General features: G+C 40.1%; 1 protein-coding gene across 1 annotated transcript in view; it reads right to left on the reverse strand.

The window, feature by feature from the left end:
• LOC127653874 (contactin-3-like) overlaps nt 1-22,840 on the reverse strand; it is an 86,142-nt gene that overhangs the window by 34,180 nt on the left and 29,122 nt on the right. Inside the window, exons 4-8 of the mRNA XM_052140679.1 lie at nt 19,936-20,111; nt 12,844-12,939; nt 7,026-7,229; nt 5,580-5,682; nt 3,813-3,997 (exon numbers count right to left, since the gene is read on the reverse strand). Of these exons, the coding sequence (XP_051996639.1) occupies nt 3,813-3,997; nt 5,580-5,682; nt 7,026-7,229; nt 12,844-12,939; nt 19,936-20,111 (764 nt within the window). The remainder of the gene's footprint in view (nt 1-3,812; nt 3,998-5,579; nt 5,683-7,025; nt 7,230-12,843; nt 12,940-19,935; nt 20,112-22,840) is intronic.

Genomic DNA, 22,840 nt, shown 5'->3' on the forward strand with positions numbered 1-22,840 from the left:
GATAAACGAGCCGTCATTGCCGCTGAGTCTAGTTCTATTCCAAGGAAGGAAATTGCCTGACTGGGCTGTAGTGAGCTCTTGGTCCAATTGACTGCAAGGCCCAAACTGTTCAGATGACTGAGGAGAACTGTCCTGTGAGACAGGAGCTCCGTATGTGATTGTGCCAAAATCAGCCAATCGTCCAAATAGTTCAGAATTCGCAAACCCTGACTCCGCAGGGGTGCGAGTGCCGCGTCCATGCACTTCGTGAAAGTACGGGGTGCTAAGGACAGGCCGAACGGAAGGACGGTGTATTGATAAACCTGGCCGTCGGCGAATCTCAAGAATGGCCTGTGACGGGGATTTATCTGAATCTGAAAGTATGCTTCTTTCAGATCGAGAGAAATAAACCAGTCCCCCTGGCGCACATGCGCGAGGAGTTTGCTGGTTGTAAGCATTTTGAACAGTCTTTTTGCAAGCACTTTGTTCAAAACCCTGAGATCTAATATTGGTCTGAGGCCGCCGTCTTTCTTGGGGACAAGAAAATAACGGCTGTAAAACCCTGACTCGCTCAGAGGCGGCGGCACTCTCTCTATGGCCCTTTTGCACAGAAGGTTTGCTATTTCTGAACGAAGCATGCATGCTGCTTCCGTGTTCACAGTAGTTTCGAGCCGCACTCTGAAGCGAGGAGGACGGCGATCAAACTGTAGCAAATAGCCCTGTTTTATTGTGCTTAATGCCCATTCGGATATCCCTGGAATATCTTCCCACACTTTGAAGCGTAATGTTAGAGGGTGAATGGCCAAATCGCCCTGATTGCCGCACACAGCAGCTGAACAGAATGTGTGGCCGCTTAGTGTGTTTATGCATGACAGCTCGCAGACAGCAGAGACAGGCTGTTCTGTGAGTGACTTCCGATTGGGGTAAATGGGGAAAGAGTCACATCTGATAAGTGATGTGCGAGCATAGTCACAGGCACGGGACTTACATGCGGAGAGGTGTTTGCTGGCCGTGTGACAGAGCGGGCAGAGGAGGAGCGCCGCGACGTGCTCGTGGGCGCGTTTATTAACTCTAACACTCGAGCGGTTCAGTAACCGCTTTATGTGAGTGTGCTCTGATAGGGACACGGGATGTGTAATGCTTGTGTGTAGGGGTGAACACTGGGTTGTGGGCACATTTTCTACACATAGGGCATGTTTGCTCTTTACAAGATTTCTTTGGGTCGCCGTGAAAGCGGCGTTTGAGCGCAGGCAAGCAGGTGTTAACACCGGCTTGTTGGCTGCTGAATCTACCACTGTAGTAGCCTGAGAGAAGGGGACTGACAGGGGCCGAAGCTTTGACGGTGGTCCGGCCAAGGCGGGACTGATCCGTCGTTTTGTCAACAAAGCTAGGAGGACTTTGGTTGTTCAGGTTTCAGCGCGATTCTAGGCCGAGGCCCGTGGGGCGGCGGTCTGCGGCGGCTGTCTGAGCGCGATCGAGGGCGGCCGCCCTGTCGACGCTGAGAAGTCTGGCTTTGCTGAGCTGGGCGCTGTGAAGAGGCTCGTGCAGGAGGCTCACATGGGCGGCCTGCAGAGGAGTTAGCGCGACGAGGCAGAAAGAGATTCATGGCTTGTGTGGCTTTTTGGACCTCTGAAAACCGGTCAATGATACCACTCACCGCGGAGCCGAAGAGACCGGCTGGAGAGAGCGGTGCGTTGAGGAACGTGGAGCGCTCTGCTTCTCCCATGTCGGCTAGCGTTAGCCACAGATGTCTCTCGGTCACAGTCAGCGGCCATGCACTTCCCTATAGCTTGGGCTGCAGCTTTGGTAGCGCGGAGGGCGAGGTCCGTCGCACTTCTTATGTCTTCAACCGCCTCTGGATGCCTGCTTTCCTCATCCCACTCCTGTAGAAGGTCCGCTTGGAGGATCTGTAAAACGGCCATAGAGTGCAGAGCAGATGCAGCTTGGCCGGCGGCGGAATAGGCGCGGCCAACACAGGCAGAAGTTGTTCTGCAGGCCTTAGACGGGAGCACTGGTTTAGACCGCCATCTCGCGGAGGGCGGGCAAAGGTGTGCTGCTACCGCATCCTCGACCGGAGGGATGGAAGCATAGCCCTTCTCGGTGGCGCCGTCCACCGAAGCAAGAGAGGTGGAGACGTGGGATCGGACCCTGGCCGAGAAAGGCGCGTTCCAAGATTTGGAAAGCTCGGTGTGGAGTTCCGGCAGGAAGGGAGCGGCCGGGTAGCGGGTGCTGCTGGCGGCGGCTCTGAAGAAAGCAGCCGTCGAGTCTGTTGGGTGCCTGCTCAGGGGCGGTGACCACTCGAGCCCGAGGCGGTCGACAGCCTGTGTGAGGAGGCGTGTTAGTTCCCCTTCGACTCGGCGCGGGTCCTGCTGGATTCCTGGGCGAGGAGGAGGCGTGTGAGCCTGACCACTCCTCGTTGTCCGAAGCCATGATGGAACACGCTTCGTCGTCGAGATGGCAGCAGAGCAGCCGCTCGGCGGCAACTGCTGGCGTCCGGGTGGGCGGGAGGGTGAAGGCGATGCTCGAGGGATGGGCTCTGGCGAGGCAATCGCTTCTACCACTGGTTCCGGCAGCCTTTGAGAGCGGCGCTTTTCTGCACGGCTGAATAGAAGGCGCGCGGCGGCTCGGTCCTGAGCGCTCGAGTCGAGCCCGCAGGGTCGACATCGGCAGCTCCTCGCAGAGATCGCATCCGCCTTCAGCGAGGCGAGCTCTGCATGCCCCAGTCCCAGGCAGAGAGCGCAGATGATGTGGCGGTCTCCGGTGCTGAGAGGGGCGCGGCATGAGGCGCAAGTGGAGTGAGGCATCTTTAAAAAGACGCTCGTACTCTTTTGTGAAGTTCTTAAGAACTAGCTTGCTTTAAAAAGGATACGTCGCCGGATGGCGTAGCTCGCAGGATGGCTGAAGGTGGCGAAGACGGCCGGCTTCTTCGAGCGCTGTCCACGCTTGCTTGATGCCCCTCGAACGGCGACGCGGCTTCTGGTTCAGAGATGCGAAGAGCTTCGCTGAAGAGAAAATCAGGGTTCCAGCCTACAAACTACGCTTATATGCACTCTAGTCACGCCCATTTTGGCGGGCTTTGATGCAGTGAGCGCGCGGACGCCTCTCATTGGATGCGAGTTCGCCCAAGCTCGTCTATAGGCTGCAGCAGTTGCCGCAGAGCAACCTATGAGCTCGCTAGCTAGCCCGTTCGAGGTCTGCAGCTGCCGCACTGCGTTGACAATGGATACAAAATTAAGGATAATTTTTTGGCTTCAATATCTCAGAAAAGATGAATCTTTCCCGTAGCGTAAGCTAGCTTACGCAATACGAGAGAACCTCTCGTAAGAGAACCTTGGCTTATTACAATAACCATGGTTTCACGTGGGAACGAGTGTGATTGGCAGACACGCCTCCAGATCAAACCCTTGTCTGAAATCCCTGGCATTCACCGAGACCAAATCACTGCGATGACATCAACATTAATATGAATTTGTATCTATTATTTCAAGATTTATTACATGAAATATTACAAGTGTAAAAAGGAAATCGGATGGGAAAAAGAGTGGGGCAAACGGCAGATTCGAAACACACTGGGTAGGTACACATTCACTCTTTTTACACCCCATGCCACTGCAGCGACATCTATTGGTTAGTTTGTCATTTATTTCTGTGATCCACCAGATTATTGGGGTGCAAATAGCTGCCCTATGTGGCAGATGCTATTTACACCGGGGTGCAAATAGACACTCAGTATTTATAATGGCTTTTAAGGGTATTTATGGCAAGTATTAAGTGACATACTTTGCACATAAATAAAAAATGAATAAAATAAAAATCAAGGGTATATAACTCACCATGGAAAGACACACGGCCCCTTGCAGCATTCTTCCCTCGACTGTTTTCCGCTATGCACTCGTATGTCCCCGTGTCTTCCTGTTGGAAACTTGGAATCTCCAGAATGGCGTTAGAATTCTTCAGTTTGACTTTGCTAGGAAACGGAACGTCACTGGTTCTTCTCCAGCTGATCCTCGGAACTGGACTGTGGAACCACAGCAAATATACTGTTAGTACGTAGATTACCCATTTGGACCGTTTTTTCATTCACATTTAATTATTTGGCAGATAATTACCTCAGGTTTCAAAATGTAACGCGATGACACAGCACTTGAAATCACGTGACCATAAATGTCAAAATTACTCCCTTGAAGTGAGCATTGTATGTACAGTACAGAAGGCTTAATAGTCTTGCAGAAAGGCTCTTTGTGTCGCTCTATTCGATTAGATTAGATTAGATTCAACTTTATTGTATTCTCGACCAATTTGAGCTACAGGACATTTTTCCAACATTTTCCAAAATTCCAGAATTACAGTTTAACAAAGTTTTTGAGAGAAAATCAATTTCCCCTCTTAATTCTTTATAACTGCACCCTAGAAAGGAAATCTGAGTGTGAATGGATCTGATTCACATTTGGATCAGGGGTGATTTGCTCTTTGAAAAGTCTGAAAAGCTATCATCCCAGCTCTTTGAAAACCTACATTTTCCCTCTCTCTAAACGACAATGCTTCTACTCTTCCTTTGAAAAGAATCTTCCAGCTCTATTTACACACATATTTAAGGAATACATGTTTTGGGGCCATTGCTCTCTGCAATGCAGGCAATTATAGTGAGAAGACTTCTCTAAACAGCTTCCATGACAGATTGTAAATCGCATTATAGAGGAACCTGAAGCGCACATCACAAGTTGTGTGTATTTTATAATGTGGGATCAAAATAAATAAAAATGCATGACAACTAACATGAATGCTTATTCACTAACATCACTAACCATCGTGACATATCCTTTAAGATATAGCTCAACCAAAAATGTAAATTCTGACATTATTTATTAACCCTCGTGTCGTTCAAACCAGTGGAACACAAAAAAGATAGATTTTAAAGATTTTGCACAGCTTTAGCCATAAAATGAAAGTCAATACTGACTCTGGGCTGTCAAACTCCAAAAAGGAAAATAAAAACAATACAAACATAAAACCACAATAAAAGCAGTCGATTCGACAGATCGAAACTTAAGTTGTAATTAGAACAGATTCAATCATTAACAAGCTAATTATGCAACACCAAATTAAAAAAATGACAACTACGTTGCATGCAGACTTAAGTTACCTCATTACCTCATTGGTTCTTGCTTGTCTCTTGGCCAAACGTTGTGACGTCAAACCTGCGACGTATTCATCATATTTAATTTGGGATGCCACATTCTCAGCTTGTCAATGATTTGATTTGGATTTGGCTTCACAAGACTTGGAAAATAGTGCACAAGTCATATCGATTACATTTGGTGTGGTTTTATGTTTTTAGCTTTTGTCCTTTTTGGATCCTGGCAACCCAGACAGCCAGGACTATTCACTTTTATATGGCAAAAATCAGTGCAACATTTTCATTTTTTGTTCTGTATCAGAAAGAACATCATAAGGGTTTGGAGTGACATTACGGTGAATGAATAATGACAGTCTTTTTATATCTGGTTGAGCTGTTTATTTCATAACCAAGCAAGTGTAACTCAGGCAGCACTTTTACCGAGGAGGCAGACAGACCCAGGTGCACAAATATCGACACTTACTTTCCCAAGGCGAAGCACTCCAGTTTCAGTGTGGACCCTTTCGCAGCTGGAATGGTGTCTGGGAAATGAAGCTCTATTTTGGGCTCGTACTCTCCCATCACCCCTGCCATGGGCAGACAGCACAGCACAGATGCATACAGCTTCAACATCCACAATTTATGATTTGCATATGCATGAGAATACAAGCAAAACAACAACAAATGGCAAAACACAAAGACCTGTCAATGAGAATGGGAGCTGAGAAGATTGTGCCAAAAATACAGCGACACATTATTAAAGATTTATGGAACACACATAATAAAAACAGAATCCATCTCAAATGGAAATGTGGCCTGCTTTGAGGAACAGTGAAGGGTATAGGTTACTCTTTTTAAAAGAGGCAGTTTAGCGTTCAAGAGAGTGGCATTAAAAACATCTCTGACATTTACGAATTAAGACCTCTCTTTAAAATGTCACTTTTTCCTTTGACATAACCTCCTTTAAGGGGCTTCAACTAAAAGGTGAATTATGTAATTTATGAGCCACTTGCATCACCAAACGGTTCAGCAAAAATAAAGACAATCCCCCTTTCTTTCATTGGTAGGTCCGACAGGTAGTCCCGCCCCAAACTTGTGCCATTGGTTGATCAAATTTTGCTGTTTCAGGCTGTTCAGGATGCTCAATAAAAAAGAGCAATGTTTTGATAGCACTTCAGAATACTTGAAATATAAAGTTGGTGTGGAATATTTTCATGATGCTTTTATGATACTCTTATAGTGGTTTTGCATCCTTTTAGGATAATCTAAACAAAGCGTAAAATTACTTCTATTATTTTTTTAAAACAATTATGACTGTCCCACAGTTTTTCCCACATGCCATTTTTTCCATCAAACCAAACAATTTCATCATTTTTATACAAAAGTCAGTGTATCTGTTAACCAAGTTGACAAAAGTGTCAGCAAAAAGTATGTTTGAGATTAAATATAGCATAGAATGTCAGAAGAAAAGAAAATTCAATGCTTGTGAGCGGAATAGGTTTATTGGGTGTCATTTCCGATCAAGTATGTGATCATGTAATTTTGTCAAGTTGTGTATAAAGTTTTAAAATATTATTTAATTTTGTCTATTTAGGATACACAATTAGCTTTAAAAAGACTCTTAGCAAGAATCTGCCATTTTATAAAAAAATGTATTAATTAATAAAAAAAGAATTCCCATCACCATTATTTCCACCACGGAATTCTATTAACACAATACATAATTTGAGATGTGGTGGAATTTACATTGTGGTGGGAATTTGCATGACTTTCAGAAAAAAATTTAAAATAAATAAAAAAAATATTCGGTGATGCATGTAGTATTTTTGGGTGTATTTTTGGGCATTTTAAGTCAAATTTCAATTTTCACCTTAGGTTATGTCTATAAAGTTAAGTTGTGTGATTTTACACAAAACAATACCACTCTTACCGTCATTTCTCAGAACTAAAGGTGTGGGCGAACTGAAGACCCGCTCCTTGGTTATACTGTTATTAACTACACACGTATAATTCCCTACGTCGTAGGGTTCCACTTTTGCTATGTAGAGATTCCCTGTCTCCTGGGATATGAAGCGCCGACTATCTTGCTGGACAAATTGAGGGTACTCATTGAAGAGCCAGCTGAAGGTAAGCTCTGAAAAAGAAGTCACAAAAAGAGCTTTAACTTCAGACATAGACATTTATACTTCTAGAAAGGTTTTGAAACACTTTGTTCGGTCATACAAAGCTTGTATGAAGTGTCTGTATTCCAGTGCTCTCTTCGCCTCAGGCTGACCTCCTTAGGGCAGGTAAGGCTCGGTAAACAGTGCAAGCTCTTTGTGAGGCAGCGTGAAAGGGAGCGAAACAAACTAGATTAAAGCACCTCACTGGAACTCTTATGACACATGCACTGTCCGGCTTGGGGGACGAGGGCTTCTCTGCTGGCGTCATTCATGCCTGGCTGCCCCTTGCTGTAAAGGGCTGAACCAGAGTGGACCGAAGGCCCTGCCACAGTGCATTAACATGTCATCTACAGGAGATGGGGCAGGGGAAGGGACGGGAGAGGAAAGGGGAGAGAAATCAAGAACAAGAGCAAGCGTGTGCGCATGATGCAACTGTTGGGATCTACAAGGTGTACAGGACGCCTGTCACTCTGAAAGTGTCCCCAGAGACAGTTCCTCCGATTGTAAGCGAGGGGAAACAGGCGGAGAGAACGATTGTCATGAGGTTGAAGGCAATTCTTAATGATTGACTCTGAATTCCACAGAGGTTGGCTGGGAATCCCTGACTCTGGGGTTTTTAGCTAAATAAGAAGTGATAGCTTTTGTCAAATGTCAAAAGTAAGAATTAGATTACATTAGGATTAGAAAAGGTTAACACTTTAAAATAAGGTTGTATACAGAATGTCTTGCAGTCATGTCATTGTAATCCCATATGTAAACCCAAACGTACTTTTTTATGCGGAACACAAAAGGATAATTTCTAATGAACACAGTACAATCTTTTCAATACAACAGCAGCTGAAAATGACTCACTCACTTTAAAACGAATACAACCCCCCCCCCCCCCCCCAAGATAATCATAAAAGTAGTCCATAGAGCTTGAGTGTCATTTTCCAAGTCTTCTGAAGACATACGATGAGAAATATCAATTTTTCTTTTTATTATTGTATTTACTTATTGACTGTTTATATGAATACTTCACACAAAAAAAAAAAAAAAAAAAGATTTTGAATACATTTGGAAGTGTATTTAACTGGCTAGGTGTGCATACAGATTACCGCGAACGCTCGCAGAGCACACTTGCTCATGAGTGCACACATGGAAAGAAACAGTCTCGGTACTACTTGGTACTACCAATACTGCAGAAAGTATAGTAATGTCTTAGTAAGTATAGTATACGTCAACTTATGCATCTTATCATGTGGCTTGTTGAGCGCATTGCCACAGAGACATAGCAGATGTGGAGGCTTCACACCATCCACCGCAGCATCCACGCTCAACTCACCCCATGCCCCACAGAGAACGAACCACATTATAGTGACCAAGAGGAGGTTACCCCTTGTGAATCTACACTCCTTAGCAACCAGGCCAATTTGGTTGCTTAGGAGACCTGGCTGGAGTCACTCAGCACGCCCTTGGATTCGAACTAGCGAACTCCAGGGGTGGCAGCCAGCGTCTCTACCACCGAGCTACCCAGGCTACTATATGTCTTTTTCCTTCACATTAGTTAATGCATTATGATCTAAAACAATAGTACAGTCAGGTCCATAAATATTGGGACATCGACACAATTATAACCTTTTTGGCTCTATACACCACCACAATGGATTTGAAATGAAACTACCAAGATGTGCTTTAACTGCAGACTTTCAGCTTTAATTTGAGGGTATTTTCATCCAAATCAGGTGAACGATGTAGGAATTACAACAGTTTGTATATGTGCCTCCCACTTTTTAAGGGACCAAAAGTAATGGGACAGTTTAACAATCATAAATCAAACTTTCACTTTTTAATACTTGGTTGCAAATCCTTTGCAGTCAATTACAGCCTGAAGTCTTGAACGCATAGAAATCACCAGACACTGGGTTTCATCCCTGGTGATGCTCTGCCAGGCCTCTACTGCAACTGTCTTCAGTTCCTGCTTGTTCTTGGGGCATTTTCCCTTCAGCTTTGTCTTCAGCAAGTGAAATGCATACTCAATCGGATTCAGGTTAGGTGATTGACTTGGCCATTGTATAACATTCCACTTCTTTCCCTTAAAAAACTCTTTGGTTGCTTTCACAGTATGCTTCGGGTCATTGTCCATCTGTACTGTGAAGCACCGTCCAATGAGTTCTGAAGCATTTGGCTGAATATGAGCAGATAATATTGCCCGAAAAAACTTTTGTCAGCAGTCACATCATCAATAAATACAAGAGAACAGTTCCATTTGCAGCCATACATGCCCACGCCATGACACTACCACCACCATGCTTCACTGATGAGGTGGTATGCTTTGGATCATGAGCAGTTCCTTTCCTTCTCCATACTCTTCTCTTCCCATCACTCTGGTACAAGTTGATCTTTGTCTCATCTGTCCATAGGATGTTGTTCCAGAACTGTGAAGGCTTTTTTAGATGTTGTTTGGCAAACTCTAATCTGGCCTTCCTGTTTTTGAGGCTCACCAATGGTTTACATCTTGTGGTGAACGCTCTGTATTCACTCTGGTGAAGTCTTCTCTTGATTGTTGACTTTGACACACATACACCTACCTCCTGGAGAGTGTTCTTGATCTGGCCAACTGTTGTGAAGGGTGTTTTCTTCACCAGGGAAAGAATTCTTCGGTCATCCACCACAGTTGTTTTCCGTGGTCTTCCGGGTCTTTTGGTGTTGCTGAGCTCACCGGTGCGTTCTTTCTTTTTAAGAATGTTCCAAACAGTTGATTTGGCCACACCTAATGTTTTTGCTATCTCTCTGATGGGTTTGTTTTGATTTTTCAGCCTAATGATGGCTTGCTTCACTGATAGTGACAGCTCTTTGGATCTCATCTCGAGAGTTGACAGCAACAGATTCCAAATGCAAATAGCACACTTAAAATGAACTCTGGACCTTTTATCTGCTCCTTGTAAATGGGAAAATGAGGGAATAACACACACCTGGCCATGGAACAGCTGAGCAGCCAATTGTCCCATTACTTTTGGTCCCTTAAAAAGTGGGAGGCACATATACAAACTGTTGTAATTCCTACACCGTTCACCTGATTTGGATGTAAATACCCTCAAATTAAAGCTGAAAGTCTGCAGTTAAAGCACATCTTGTTCGTTTCATTTCAAATCCATTGTGGTGGTGTATAGAGCCAAACATATTAGAATTGTGTCGATGTCCCAATATTTATGGACCTGACTGTATATTTATAAATTAACAGTTACCAAGATTAAGAAATGAGCATACAAATATGTAATAGTAAGTGCATCATATCCACTGCATTAACTATTGTTAACATATTGAATTGTTTTTTCATTAAAAAGAGAGAAAAGTTGCTACAGGTTTAACTACTATTAAATAAACGGACAAAAAAATCTGTTATTCATTACTATGCTGTAGATGCTTTTTGATCAAGATATTTATATCTACACTTTTTTGAGATAGTATGGCAATTGATCTCTCCACCAAGAAAAATGGGTCAATAATTTTTTCAACATAACAGTATACTGTACATGTCATATCTACTGCATTGTGACATACAATACACGGCTTGCTGTGTATGCTCTCTTGTGACATTTTAAGGAAGTGAGGCATAATAGAAATGCTGAAGAATGGCCTACAGCTTGAAAATAACAACGGACAAGGTCAAACTTATTAAAACATGCCTGTCAATGCTCCAAACGTGGTGCCATTTAGTCTTCAGAAGAAAAAGGCAGCATACTGTATTCATGAAAAATGCTAATATATTTGGCAAAAAAAAGAAAAGAATTTTCAACAGCATACCAGTATCCATTCATGACGGTTCCCACAGTCATGAAAAACCTGGAAATATCAGGAAAGTTTAAAATTGTGATCTATTTTTGATCTAGCAGAACACTGTACATGTGGAGCAAAGAAAACTTGCTCTTCGACAGATTTAATCACCCACTATTTTATATCAAATAGTATATTCAGCATTGATAAAACAGGTTGGTAATAATAACCACTTTGTCTTTTGAGTTTTTCAATCTAAATCTTAATTTAAATTGATTAAGAAGAACCCTACAATACTTTTTTGCTACAAACTTACTTACCCCACAATGCTCTTTTTTATAATACTTCTCATTATATTTTTAGAAACTTGTGCAATAGAATCAGTTGTGCAATCAAATGTGCAAAGCTTGGCATTATTTGAAAAATTTTGCAGTGATAAACAATTGATTATCCACTCTGAGCAGAAAATGCATTCTTCTATAAAAAAACGTAAAAATAAATAAAAAACATATTTCCCACTAATTGGGTTGAGACACCATTTCAGGTGCTTATTTAATTTGCCTCCAGATTCAAGTCTGATTGAAAAGAAAGTGATCCAAATGAGAAAACATTGAAGCCAAATAAACAATGCCAGAATATGCAATCCACAGTAAATGAGTTACTTTAGAAGGTTTAACGCTAACCAGCATGCTCACATGGTGTCATGATTCTCTGTTGTCTGCCCTGTGTTTTGCCTCTATCATCTATTCCTCCCGGACTACATTTCCCATAATTCCATGCCCTCATCACTGCCAGCTGTCCTTGATTGTTTCTCACCTGTGTCTCATTCACCTCAATAGTCTATGCATATTTAAAGCCCTATTGTCTGCTCATTCCTGTTATGTGTTTTGACCTTCTGTGTATCCAGTGCCCAGCGTTCATGTTTTCTCTGTTCCAGTGTGTTTCCCCCATCGTAGGTGTTTCTTTTGTTCCTGTGTTTATCCCTGCTAATCTGTACTTTGTTTATTTTATTAAATACTTTAAACTGCATTTAGATCCTGCTCCTGTAGCACATGAAGTAAAATGACCATCAGTGACCAATGTGTCTGATTTGCAACAAAGTGTGTTTATTAAATTTCTGCCTTTTCAAGCACTTCTGAATTATTTATTTATTGCTTTTTAGTCATTGTTAGCCTAGTTTGCAATTGCTGGCATCATGAAAGCCAAATATTAGAGTATTCTTGTTTGAAATGCTCCACTTCGGAGTTCTCTAATTAAACAAACGCTTAATTAAAGCTTTATCTCAGAAAACCATAATTGCTGGGCTATGAAACATTCACATCTTCTAATTTCTGACATCACATTTGTTGCAGTAATTGTCGCAACCTCCTAATTGATATTGATGTCTCTCAACTGCCTTGCTCTTGTTTGCACTTGGGGTCTAATGACTTCTGTCCAATTACAGCTAGTTGAATTACAACCACCGTTTGAGCTCAATCAGTTGTCTAAGGATTGGCTGGAAGCTCATGTGTGATTGAATAACTACGACAATGACCTTAAGAAGAGGAAAATTAACATGCAAAGCAAAGATGCAGTGTTGTCACCTCTGGTTTAAGTTTAAAAGGTAAGACTGGAGTTTGGGTGTGCATAGTCTCAACGACAAAACTTCAGACAATGGCATAAGGTCTGGTAAACTTTTCAAGCATCATTCCAATGTTCTCATGTAATAAATTTTAGACTGTAAATGCATCAAAGGCTTTACTCTTCAAACCTCTCATTTATAAAAAAAAATGTTTTTTTCAAAACAAAACGCATGTGCACATTCGCAAGAAAGACACGATACAGACTTACCTCCAGAGTGAAACGGAGTGCCACATAACAAAACGACACCTTGACCTTCCCTCACATTGACAGCACTTCTTGTCTGCATTTTGAAGTTCTCCAGATCTGTAACAGATTGTCACAGAAATGGAATTAAATACATTTTGTATGTTTTGTAAGTTCATTTCTGAGACATATTTAGTTTGCATGCAGAATATCCTCATTCTGAAAACAGCACTTCAAATAAAAGTACAACTAATGGAGATGCAATTTAGTACCACTGAGTCACTTAATATTTTTGAAAGAAAAATAGAAAGAAACCAAATCAATAATTGAGAATATTCCAAAACATATGGTGGGCGTCTAACAATATAGTCCAGCCAGAGGGAGGCAGTGGGTGCCATTCACTAACAGTGTGCAGCCTACAGTGTTTCATAAGTCCTCATGAAGTTTGCATTTGCAGTTATTCTTAATTGTATATATCATTGAAAACGAACTCAAACCACACTTTCACACAAATCACAAATTCCCAGAGAAAGCTACAGAAAGCTGAGGCTGCAGTTGGCCAATCATCTGTGTACCTCAGCAGAAATCAAGATTCATCAGACCAGGCTATGTTTTTCCAGTATTTAACTGTCCAGTTTTGGTTAGCCTGTGCCCACTGCAGCCTCAGTTTTAGGTTCTTGGCAGACAGAAGAGGAAACTGATGTGGTCTTCTGCTGTTGAAGCCCATCTGCCTCAAGTCATCTTGAACCATTCTCAGCTGACCTCTCTCATCTACAGTACAAGGCTTTTCCTTCCTTTGCTAGAGACTTTTGTGCAATCCCAGTTGATCAGCAGATACAGAAATACTCAAACCAGCAAAAATCTTGCCACGGTCTAAATCACTGAGATCACATTTTTCCCCATTCTGGAGGTTGATGTGAACATTAGCTGAAGCTCCTGACATGTACCTGCATGTTTTTATAAAATGCAATGCTGCCACATGATTGACTGATTAGATGATTGCATGAATAAGTAGCTAATAAATGTGGTCAATGATTGTATATGTACAGTATATATTGTGTACCTATTGTATATGTATAATATAATATGCCCCAAGCCCTCCTTAATATTTAACCTTGCGTACGTGCCTAGTTTAATGTGTTTCTGAGGTGTTTGAAGAATGGCATGCTTGGCTTGGCTTTCTGCACATGCTCTCGAGGAAGAGCTTAATGACATATTTGCAGAGAGTGACGAATCGCTCTTCAGCAGAGGTTGCGCCGAAAGTCCTTATGTGGAGATGGCTTGGGCGTGTTTTATGGAATTACTAACAGTGGGAAATCAACATTAGAACAAGGGTAAGCAATTTTGTGTTAGAACCTTTTCTGCACACATAAATATGCAATATTTTGTGAATGAAACCCAGTATGAGAATGTATGAGAAACAGATGCAAACATCGCCTTCACCTAGCAGTCACTATAAGCGGCATCATTACCAGACACATTCTAATCTCACCCTCTGAGGCAGTAGCCTCTCTGTCAATACATGCCGACACCATGCATCATCACAAATTAACAGCAGGGGAGCAAGTTGGCAGCCAGCTTATACCTGACATGATAAAAACCTTTCCCGATTTTTTTGTGATGTAACAGAGGCCTGCTGCGCCAATTCCAAACCCTCAAGCAAACAGTCAAGAGTCAGGCTACCCAACACAAACAATAGTGTGTCAACGTGACCAATAAGACAAATTACATAGCAGAGGAAAAAAATAGAAAAACAAAAGGAAAAGGAAACATCAAGATTATGGAAAGGTGGAGGAGAACAGTGGGAAAGATTAATGAGAGAATTCCTGCTGACCGAAAAGAAGTCCCACACAGCAGAGTCATACTGAGCTGTGGTGGAAGTAGAGCGAGTGCAACTCACTCGGATGCCTGTAACAGGATGAATGGCTTGGAGACAGAGAGGCAGAGCCACGGCCAATGATTAATCGCCTCTTGTGTTAAAATCTATAAGACTTAACTCATGTGACAGATGCAGAGTGTGGGGCAGGCCGGATATCTTCACAAGGAATGGCATTGTATTATGAATAGCATTAATATCAGTCTAGATGTGGAGGTTGGAGAATTGAGTGTCATTGAGGAGAGACTTTATAGTTTAATTTCCATACCTAATTTTTCCAATGTAATGAGATGGATGTTGGTTGAACTACAGTGTCCTGTTTTTCGAACATACTTGCTTACTTGCTATGTTCAGTATCAGTTATGCTAATTTATGATAATGTATTTATTCTGAAGAAAATGTGAGGGTGCTAGGGTGTTGTGGGTGGTTGCCAGGGCATTGCTATACAGTTGCTAAGATGTTCTGTGTGGTTAATAGGGCAAGTCTGAAGGTTGCTATAGGGTGTTCTGTGCAGTTAATCTGTGGTAATTGGTTGAAAGAGCCCATCCCCATGTCTCCGTAATATTTTGGTCCCTAGATATTACTTAGATTCCTCCTTCAATGCAAGTCTATGTGATTGTTTTTGGTTTTTGTACCTTTTCTATTTTATTCGCCAGATGGAAATTCAGATAATTAAAAACCATAAATGCACAACCTCCAAAAATGGTGTGGGATGAGTCAAATGGTTAGGGGATTGTTCAAATTCCTAACTCTAAATATGAGCAATAATAATAGTGTTGTTTGCCTTTATCAAACAAACCAGGAAGTCTATGTTGTGCTGATTACATAACTGGATAAACATTAAGCTTGGCTTTAAGACTGGGAACTCCCATGTTTATTCTGAAACATATCGAGCTAGCAGAATTTTAATTTCTCTTTAATTTCAGACAACCATAATTACCACTTAAATACCCATTTTGGGGTACTACGGAGGGGTGATGATGATATACAAATGTTTAAATAAGACACGTTCAGTGTTTCCCCTATTTGCATTATCCATATATATGCATATAGTGGTGTGCTGCTGCTAAATTATGAGTGCCAATGTTGAGATTTCACATGGTCTATTAATATTCTTTGCGCAACGTAATGCTCGCCAGGCCCTGTCAGCTGCACACTTTTTACATTGCACGATGTTGAAGGGGGCTGGTATAAAGCAAAAGGGACCCCACCACATACACACACGTAATGACAGTGACATCACTGTATATCAGTCCAATGTGAGTGTGTCTGCAATGGAAAAGCAGGATATCCGCAGTGTCTGAAAATCAGTGCAGGATTGCGAACAAATGTAAAATTTCCTGTATGTTCCAAGTTCAGAATGGGGGGAATTGCCGCACACTTTTATTCACTTTAATATGTAACTGCGATTTGGTAAACCAATCCATACAGATGAACAAATACATAGTCTTGTGTTTGAGTAAAACTGTAATTCCAGAATAGTAGTAAATAAGCTCTTCAGCATTCCTCTCTCCCTCTCTTGTGCACCTCACTGAACGCTTGCAGAGTTTCATGTAAGCGTGCACAGAAAGAAAGTCACTAGGAAGTTTGTTGCATATTTACTTAATTTAAGATTTGACATGCGAATGACATTGTATCGCGTCTCTGTAATTGAGCGATGCGATAAAACGATTGCTGCGATAAAACGATTGCTCCTGTTTATAATCAAAAAAGCAAAGCTGTCAACATCGCTAGTGCAAAACGTCAGAGCGATCAAGTTTTCTCGCTTTTCATATCACCGCGTTTTCATATCGCTCCCTCATATCATATTACAAAACCTTTGACAAGAAAGGCAAACACAGCAAAAATGCTTTGTGTAAACTACTGCAGAAAGAATTATACACATGTTACATCTGTCATCTCCATCTATCTGAAGCGCCATCTTCAATACCACAGGTATATTCTCTACCCTGACTCTGTACATTTTAATTTCTATGTAAAAATATGCATATATAATAATAATAATATAGTAATAGAAATACTATAATATTAATATACATAATATGAAAATACATCCTTTTCTATCTTTAATATACATATAATAAAAGAAGGTTCTCTCTCAAGTTTTCATCGGTTAATATTTTCAATGCATTTTGTCAACATTGAATAGCCATAATAATGTAACTGGTGAGTATTGACTTGTACTCTTCAAGTGGTTTTAAAGTGAAAGTATTTCTGTCATCACTTTTGATGTTTATGATTTTCTTTCTACCGTGGATCTCAAAAGGAGATGTTAGGGAGAATGAATGGGAAAAAAATAATAATAAAAGTTTTGGCAGTGCATGGTGAATGGAACTTCTCCTTTGTGTTATACAGAAGAGAGAAATTCATACAGGTTTGGGGGTGACTAATGACAGAAATGTCATTTTTGACTGACCTGCCTTTCAACTAACTGTTATAGTCGTTGTTAAAGGTATCTGCCAAGAACAACAACAATAAAGGTAAGTCTGCACATGATTGCATCACGTCTTGCTGAGAAACAAGAGACTGAGTTAGAGGATCATAATTAGGCTCTATTCTTTAAAAATAATTCCAGCTGAATAAAACTAGAGGAAAGAATTGTAACCCCTGTGAGATTTAGGTAAGATTGTTGTACATTTCCAGATGTCGTTTTAAGCTATTCCTCCACCAACGTGCACATTTACATTTATGCATTTGGCAGATGCTTTTATCCAAAGCGACTTACAGTGAACTTCTTACAGGGACAATCCCCCCGGAGCAACCTGGAGTTAAGTGCCTTGCTCAAGGACATAATGGTGGTGGCCATGGGGATCGAACAAGCGACCTTCTGATTAACAGTTATGTGCCTTAGCCCACTACGCCACCACCACAAATACAGGTCCGGCGTTGCAGGCTCATGTACGCATGTAAACAGCACTACTGCTGAAAAAAATCCTAGGGAAAGCACTGCATATTTATGATCACCCCATCATAATGCTGTATTTATATGGGAAAGTTGGCAGCCTATTGGTTGAATATTCAAGCCAATGAAATTTGGAGTAAATACTCCGGTTCTCATGTAAGCCAGGACCTAGGGAGGTTGTCAGTTCACAAATCTGCTTTGCTGCCTTTGCAACCTTGAGAAAGGTACTGATTCCATGGTCACTTCAGGGGAGGATTACCCTAGTACACAGCCAATAGAAAGCCACCATGGAATAAATCTCCCAATGACAAATTTTAGGCATACATTTCATGGTGGATTGTAAACACAATGGCAACTGTACAGTTCTGTACAGATTACAATAAAAGCAGCTGTCAGGCAAAAAATATGTAATGCCATAATAATGATGATGGACTATCAAAAACAACACCAAAAAAAAAAAAGAAGTAAAAAAATAAATAAAAAATTGTGATTTTAAACTGCCAATCTCCAAATATGACACACACAAAAAAGCATCATAAATGAACTGTAGTCCATACACCTTGTGAGCAGACCAAAATTGTAGATCTTCCTATCTGGTCACTTCCTATATTCCTAAATATAATTTGCAGATACATATATTCAAACTTGTCTTGTTGTAATTGGTCACGTGACACAAAAGGACCAAAGATGTTTTGTGTCTAAGGTTCAATTTTTTGTTATCACAGATACAAATGAAGTTTGAATGCTTTGGTAGAGCGGGAGATTTTAAATTTGTGTTTTTCACACAAAGCTGTTGAATTACAGCACTTTAGGAGACTTGGAATATAGTGCTCGAGTCATACTGACTATCCTTTTTCTGTACATTTCAAAACATCATTCCCCATTGTTAAATGTCAAGCAGGTCTAGTTAACCAATCAAAGTGCCAAACCAAAGTGCAATATTTAATTGAATTTAATATTTCAATATTTTAAAATATACAAAAATCCTTAAAACAAGATCCATTTACATGAGAAGCAACATATAAGATTTTTAGACTTTCTTTTAGAGCATTTATGTTGAATATGAGTATATTTTTTCTTTACTGCACTGGCAGAAGTTTGAACAAGTGAACAAATACACATCAAAATACACTTTTGCTTTAAGAGAATGTATCTTAAATATGTCTAAATATCTTATATGTTGCTTCCCAAGTAACTGTATCTTGTTTTATGGATTTTTAGATAAAGTTAAATGGAAAACAAGACAAAACACTTAACAACAATATAATTTGTTGACTATTTAGTGACATTTTGGATTAATCTAACAATAAAAATCTAAGTTTAATTCAGTGAATGTCATTTAGAGGTATTTTTAAAAGATTATATTGTCCTATTTACTGTTAGTAAGCACGTTTAATACAACCTTTTAAGTCAGGCACAAGCTGAATAGTCAGTTAAGAGCTAATGATTAATCGTTACAATAATCGCCCAAATATTCGAATAATCATTCTAATAATCATTAGATTAGTCGATTAATAAAAATAATCGTTAGTTGCACCCCTACTGACAGATAATTCCAAATGATGTCCGTCATTTTGATAGATAAAACATAAGAAAACCATTTTTACCATAGCTCCTCAAATGTAATTTTAAATATATTTACTGTCCTTGATATGTGTGGCTTCTATATCTCCTTGCGTGCGCTTAGGAGAGAGCGCGTAAGTGGCGCAACCGAAGTTTGTACCCCCATGTTGAAAAATGTACACAGTAAATGTCCGCAGTGCTTTGCAGTGTGGTTCCCTCATGCTTTATAATTTTTATTTTCAGTTTAGCGAAATTGCAAATGTATTTAAAAACAAATACATAGGAAACAGTCTGTGGATTGATTCATTTTCAATATAACAAGCACAACTGCAATCATGTGATCACTAAAAAATCTCGCTCATCCCCCGTGTCTTTTACAGACATCACTAAAAGAAACAATAGGGCTTAAGTTGACATACAAACACGGTTCATGGCCAGGTGTTTTCATGTCAAGAAAGCTTTTGAGCATAGATGATTTGAGAATCTGATTTCTTTAGCAGGCAAAAGAAATTTGTGCAGCGCCCAGGTGACTAGATGGCTACTCTCATACTTGGCAGTTTACATTGTATAACAGACAGTATGGGTATTAATATGGCGAGTCAATATGCAGCATACAAAGACACTGCTGAAGCCATAAACCTGGTCTAATGAAAATGACTAATAGAGTTTGAAGTTGCCGGAATGGCATTTCACCCTTTGACAGCTTGTTTGATTGCTCTTTCTTCGGCAATGCCATTCGAATACCAAAGACCAAATGATCTCAAATGCAACTCACATGCAAACTTTATTGTGGCTCTCTGGCTGAGGATGGTTCCCCGAGCATTGGAGGCAGTGCACTGGTAGACACCGCTGTCTTGGTCCCTATCCAGACCGGTAATGATCAGGTTACCTCCAGACAGGCGACGCCTCTCGTCACCACGAAGATCAATGAGAGTTCCGTTTAGAGACCATCTGGAGAGATGCAAACACAATCAGAACAGTGGTCTCAAGAGAAGCTAACTCACCAACATTCATCACATGCTTCAATCTGACTCAGCCTGCTTAATTATACAGCTAGATTCAGCAACAAAATTAAGCTTGTTGCTCATATTTGTTTTCATTCTTTGTTCTGCAGCAGTACAGTTTCACTAATAACTGATGAAAACAGGCAAAACAATTCATGTCTAATTGTTTAAAGGGATAGTTCACCCCAAAATGAGAATTCTCTCATAATTTACTCACCCACATGCCATCCCTGATGTGTATGACTTTCTTTATTAAGCAGAACACAAATGAAGATTTTTAAAATAATATTTTAGCTCCATAGAATGCAAGTGAATGGTGCCCAAAACATTGAACATCCAAAAATGACATAAAGGCAGCATAAAGTAATCCATACAACTTCAGTGGTTAAATCCACATCTTCTGAAGTGATATGATAGGTGTGGGAGAGAAACAGATCAATACTTAAGTCCTTTTTTCTATCAATCTCCACTTTCAACCAGCCCCAACCAATAGGTGGCTGAATGTGAAAGTGTAGATTTTCAGTAAAAAATTACTTAAATATTGATCTTTTTCTTACCCACACTTATCATCTCACTTCAGAAGATATGCATTTAATAACTGTAGTATTATGCATTACTTTTATACTGCCTTTATGTCCCTTTTGGACCTTGGTCACCATTCACTTGCATTGTGAGGACCAACAGAGCTGAAATAATATTTTTAAAAACTTTGTTTGTGTTATGCAGAAGAAAGAAAGTTATATACATCTGAGATGACATGAGGGTGAGCAAATGATTAGATAATTAACATTTTTGGGTGAACTATCCCTTTAATGACCTTGAAGACATGCATTCTACATTAGTTTCTTTATTTGTTTATTTTATATATTTGTTGAGTCAGTTAGCTTTACTTCCAAATTATGCAAAAAAGGTTTAACACTTAACTATAGAGTATTTTCAGTACAATGTCAGTTATTTACAGTAGCTTCACTTGCATGTGTAATATGTCCTTATCTCAATTAAACAGCAAGATTAGGAAATTTCCAACAGAGTTTAATGAAATAGATCAAATTAAATACAGCAATCAGGTTATTTCACAAAACCAATGTGACATCCAAAGATTTATTTAAACATTTCATTAGCCTGTTGCTTGTTGTTAAAGGCTCTTTAAAAGTCTTCGGATAGCAGCACTAGAGTTTCACTTTCATTTAATGTTTTTTTTTTTTTTTTCAAACAATAAATTTGAATAGTGACTGAGGCTATCATTCTGCCAAACATCTTCTTTTGTGTTCCATGGAGGACAGAACATGAGGGTGAGAAAATAATGGCAGATTTTTCATTGTTGGGTGAACTGTCCTTTTAATGAAATGATCAAATGTATGTATACAAATTAATTTATGTAACTAGACAAAAAGCATCATCTGTAAAATCTTTGCAGAAAACCTTTGAAATGACAACAATGGGACAAAAGTTTTGGCACGATCGACATTATTCCGCTAGTGTGAAAAACTAATGAGCGGGGTGGACAGCACTTAAAAAAAAAAAGAAAAAAAGTGACTACATTCAAGTCTCTTCCCAGATCTGTCAGACAACAAAGACTAGATCTTCTGCAGCTCTCCAAAGCCCATTTCTGCTGCATTATTTATTGATCTCAGTGAGGCAGAATTAATATGTCTTCTTTAGTCATCATTTGTAAGTCTAATATCATAGCCATTGTATTTGATATCATTTATTGTGACATCTGGCCCCCGAGCTTACACAGTTGATTACTGTAAGTGTTTGTTACGGACAATATTTGTGTTCTCGCAAAATAGTAGGGTACTAAATTATAATATCATACTAATCTGATTCTATAATACACTTTCAAGAGTGTGATAAATCAACATCACTCTTGGATCCTACAGCAGGGCCCCATCTACTGTATATAAAGATGACTGAACTAGTCAGGACATTATTTGAAATGACATAAATGTTGGCACAAATAGGCTACACAAAATAATGTTGACATCATCTATTTCTTAGTGTAGACCAATATCTGTTTGATACTGTCATTTATCTTGATGTGTGCGAGAGGAAAATGTTGGCATGGGAGGTATGTCCTTGATGGTCCAGAGGATTCTATTCTCAACCTGAGACAGCACGTCCACGAACCACTCGCAATCCGTTTACTGACCGTCTGATGCATATTGCGAACAAAAAAAATGGTAAAACCTGGCTGAAATCACAATTTCCAATCTGATTGGCTGGTTTAGAGCAACTTCAGGTTGCACCAATCCACCTTGAAATAAAGTTGCTTACAAGAAGCAAGGTTGAACCAATATATTCTTTTGAGGAAAAACTCATAACTGAAGTTTGTCAGATTAGTGGTCAAATCTTTATAACGTTAGTGGTATCAAATATTCAAGATACTCGTAATTTTGAGGTGCTGTCAGTATGTTTGCCTTGCTTTCCAGTACAAATTTTGAAACATCAAATTTGAAGCAAAATTGTGTAATATTTTAAGACTTGTTCTGAGAATATAAACTAAAACAATACAAATGTTCAATAAACTTAATGAAATGGAAGGAAACTTTTAAATGCAATTAAATAATATATTTCAACAAATATATTTGTTTGAATGGATTTGATCTAGTCCTGTTATACAAACTTATTCATCCTATCATTCAATCAATCTACTAAATAAAAATGTGTCAGTCA

This window comes from Xyrauchen texanus, chromosome 13, assembly GCF_025860055.1.
Source record: "Xyrauchen texanus isolate HMW12.3.18 chromosome 13, RBS_HiC_50CHRs, whole genome shotgun sequence".
Classification (NCBI taxonomy): domain Eukaryota; kingdom Metazoa; phylum Chordata; class Actinopteri; order Cypriniformes; family Catostomidae; genus Xyrauchen; species Xyrauchen texanus.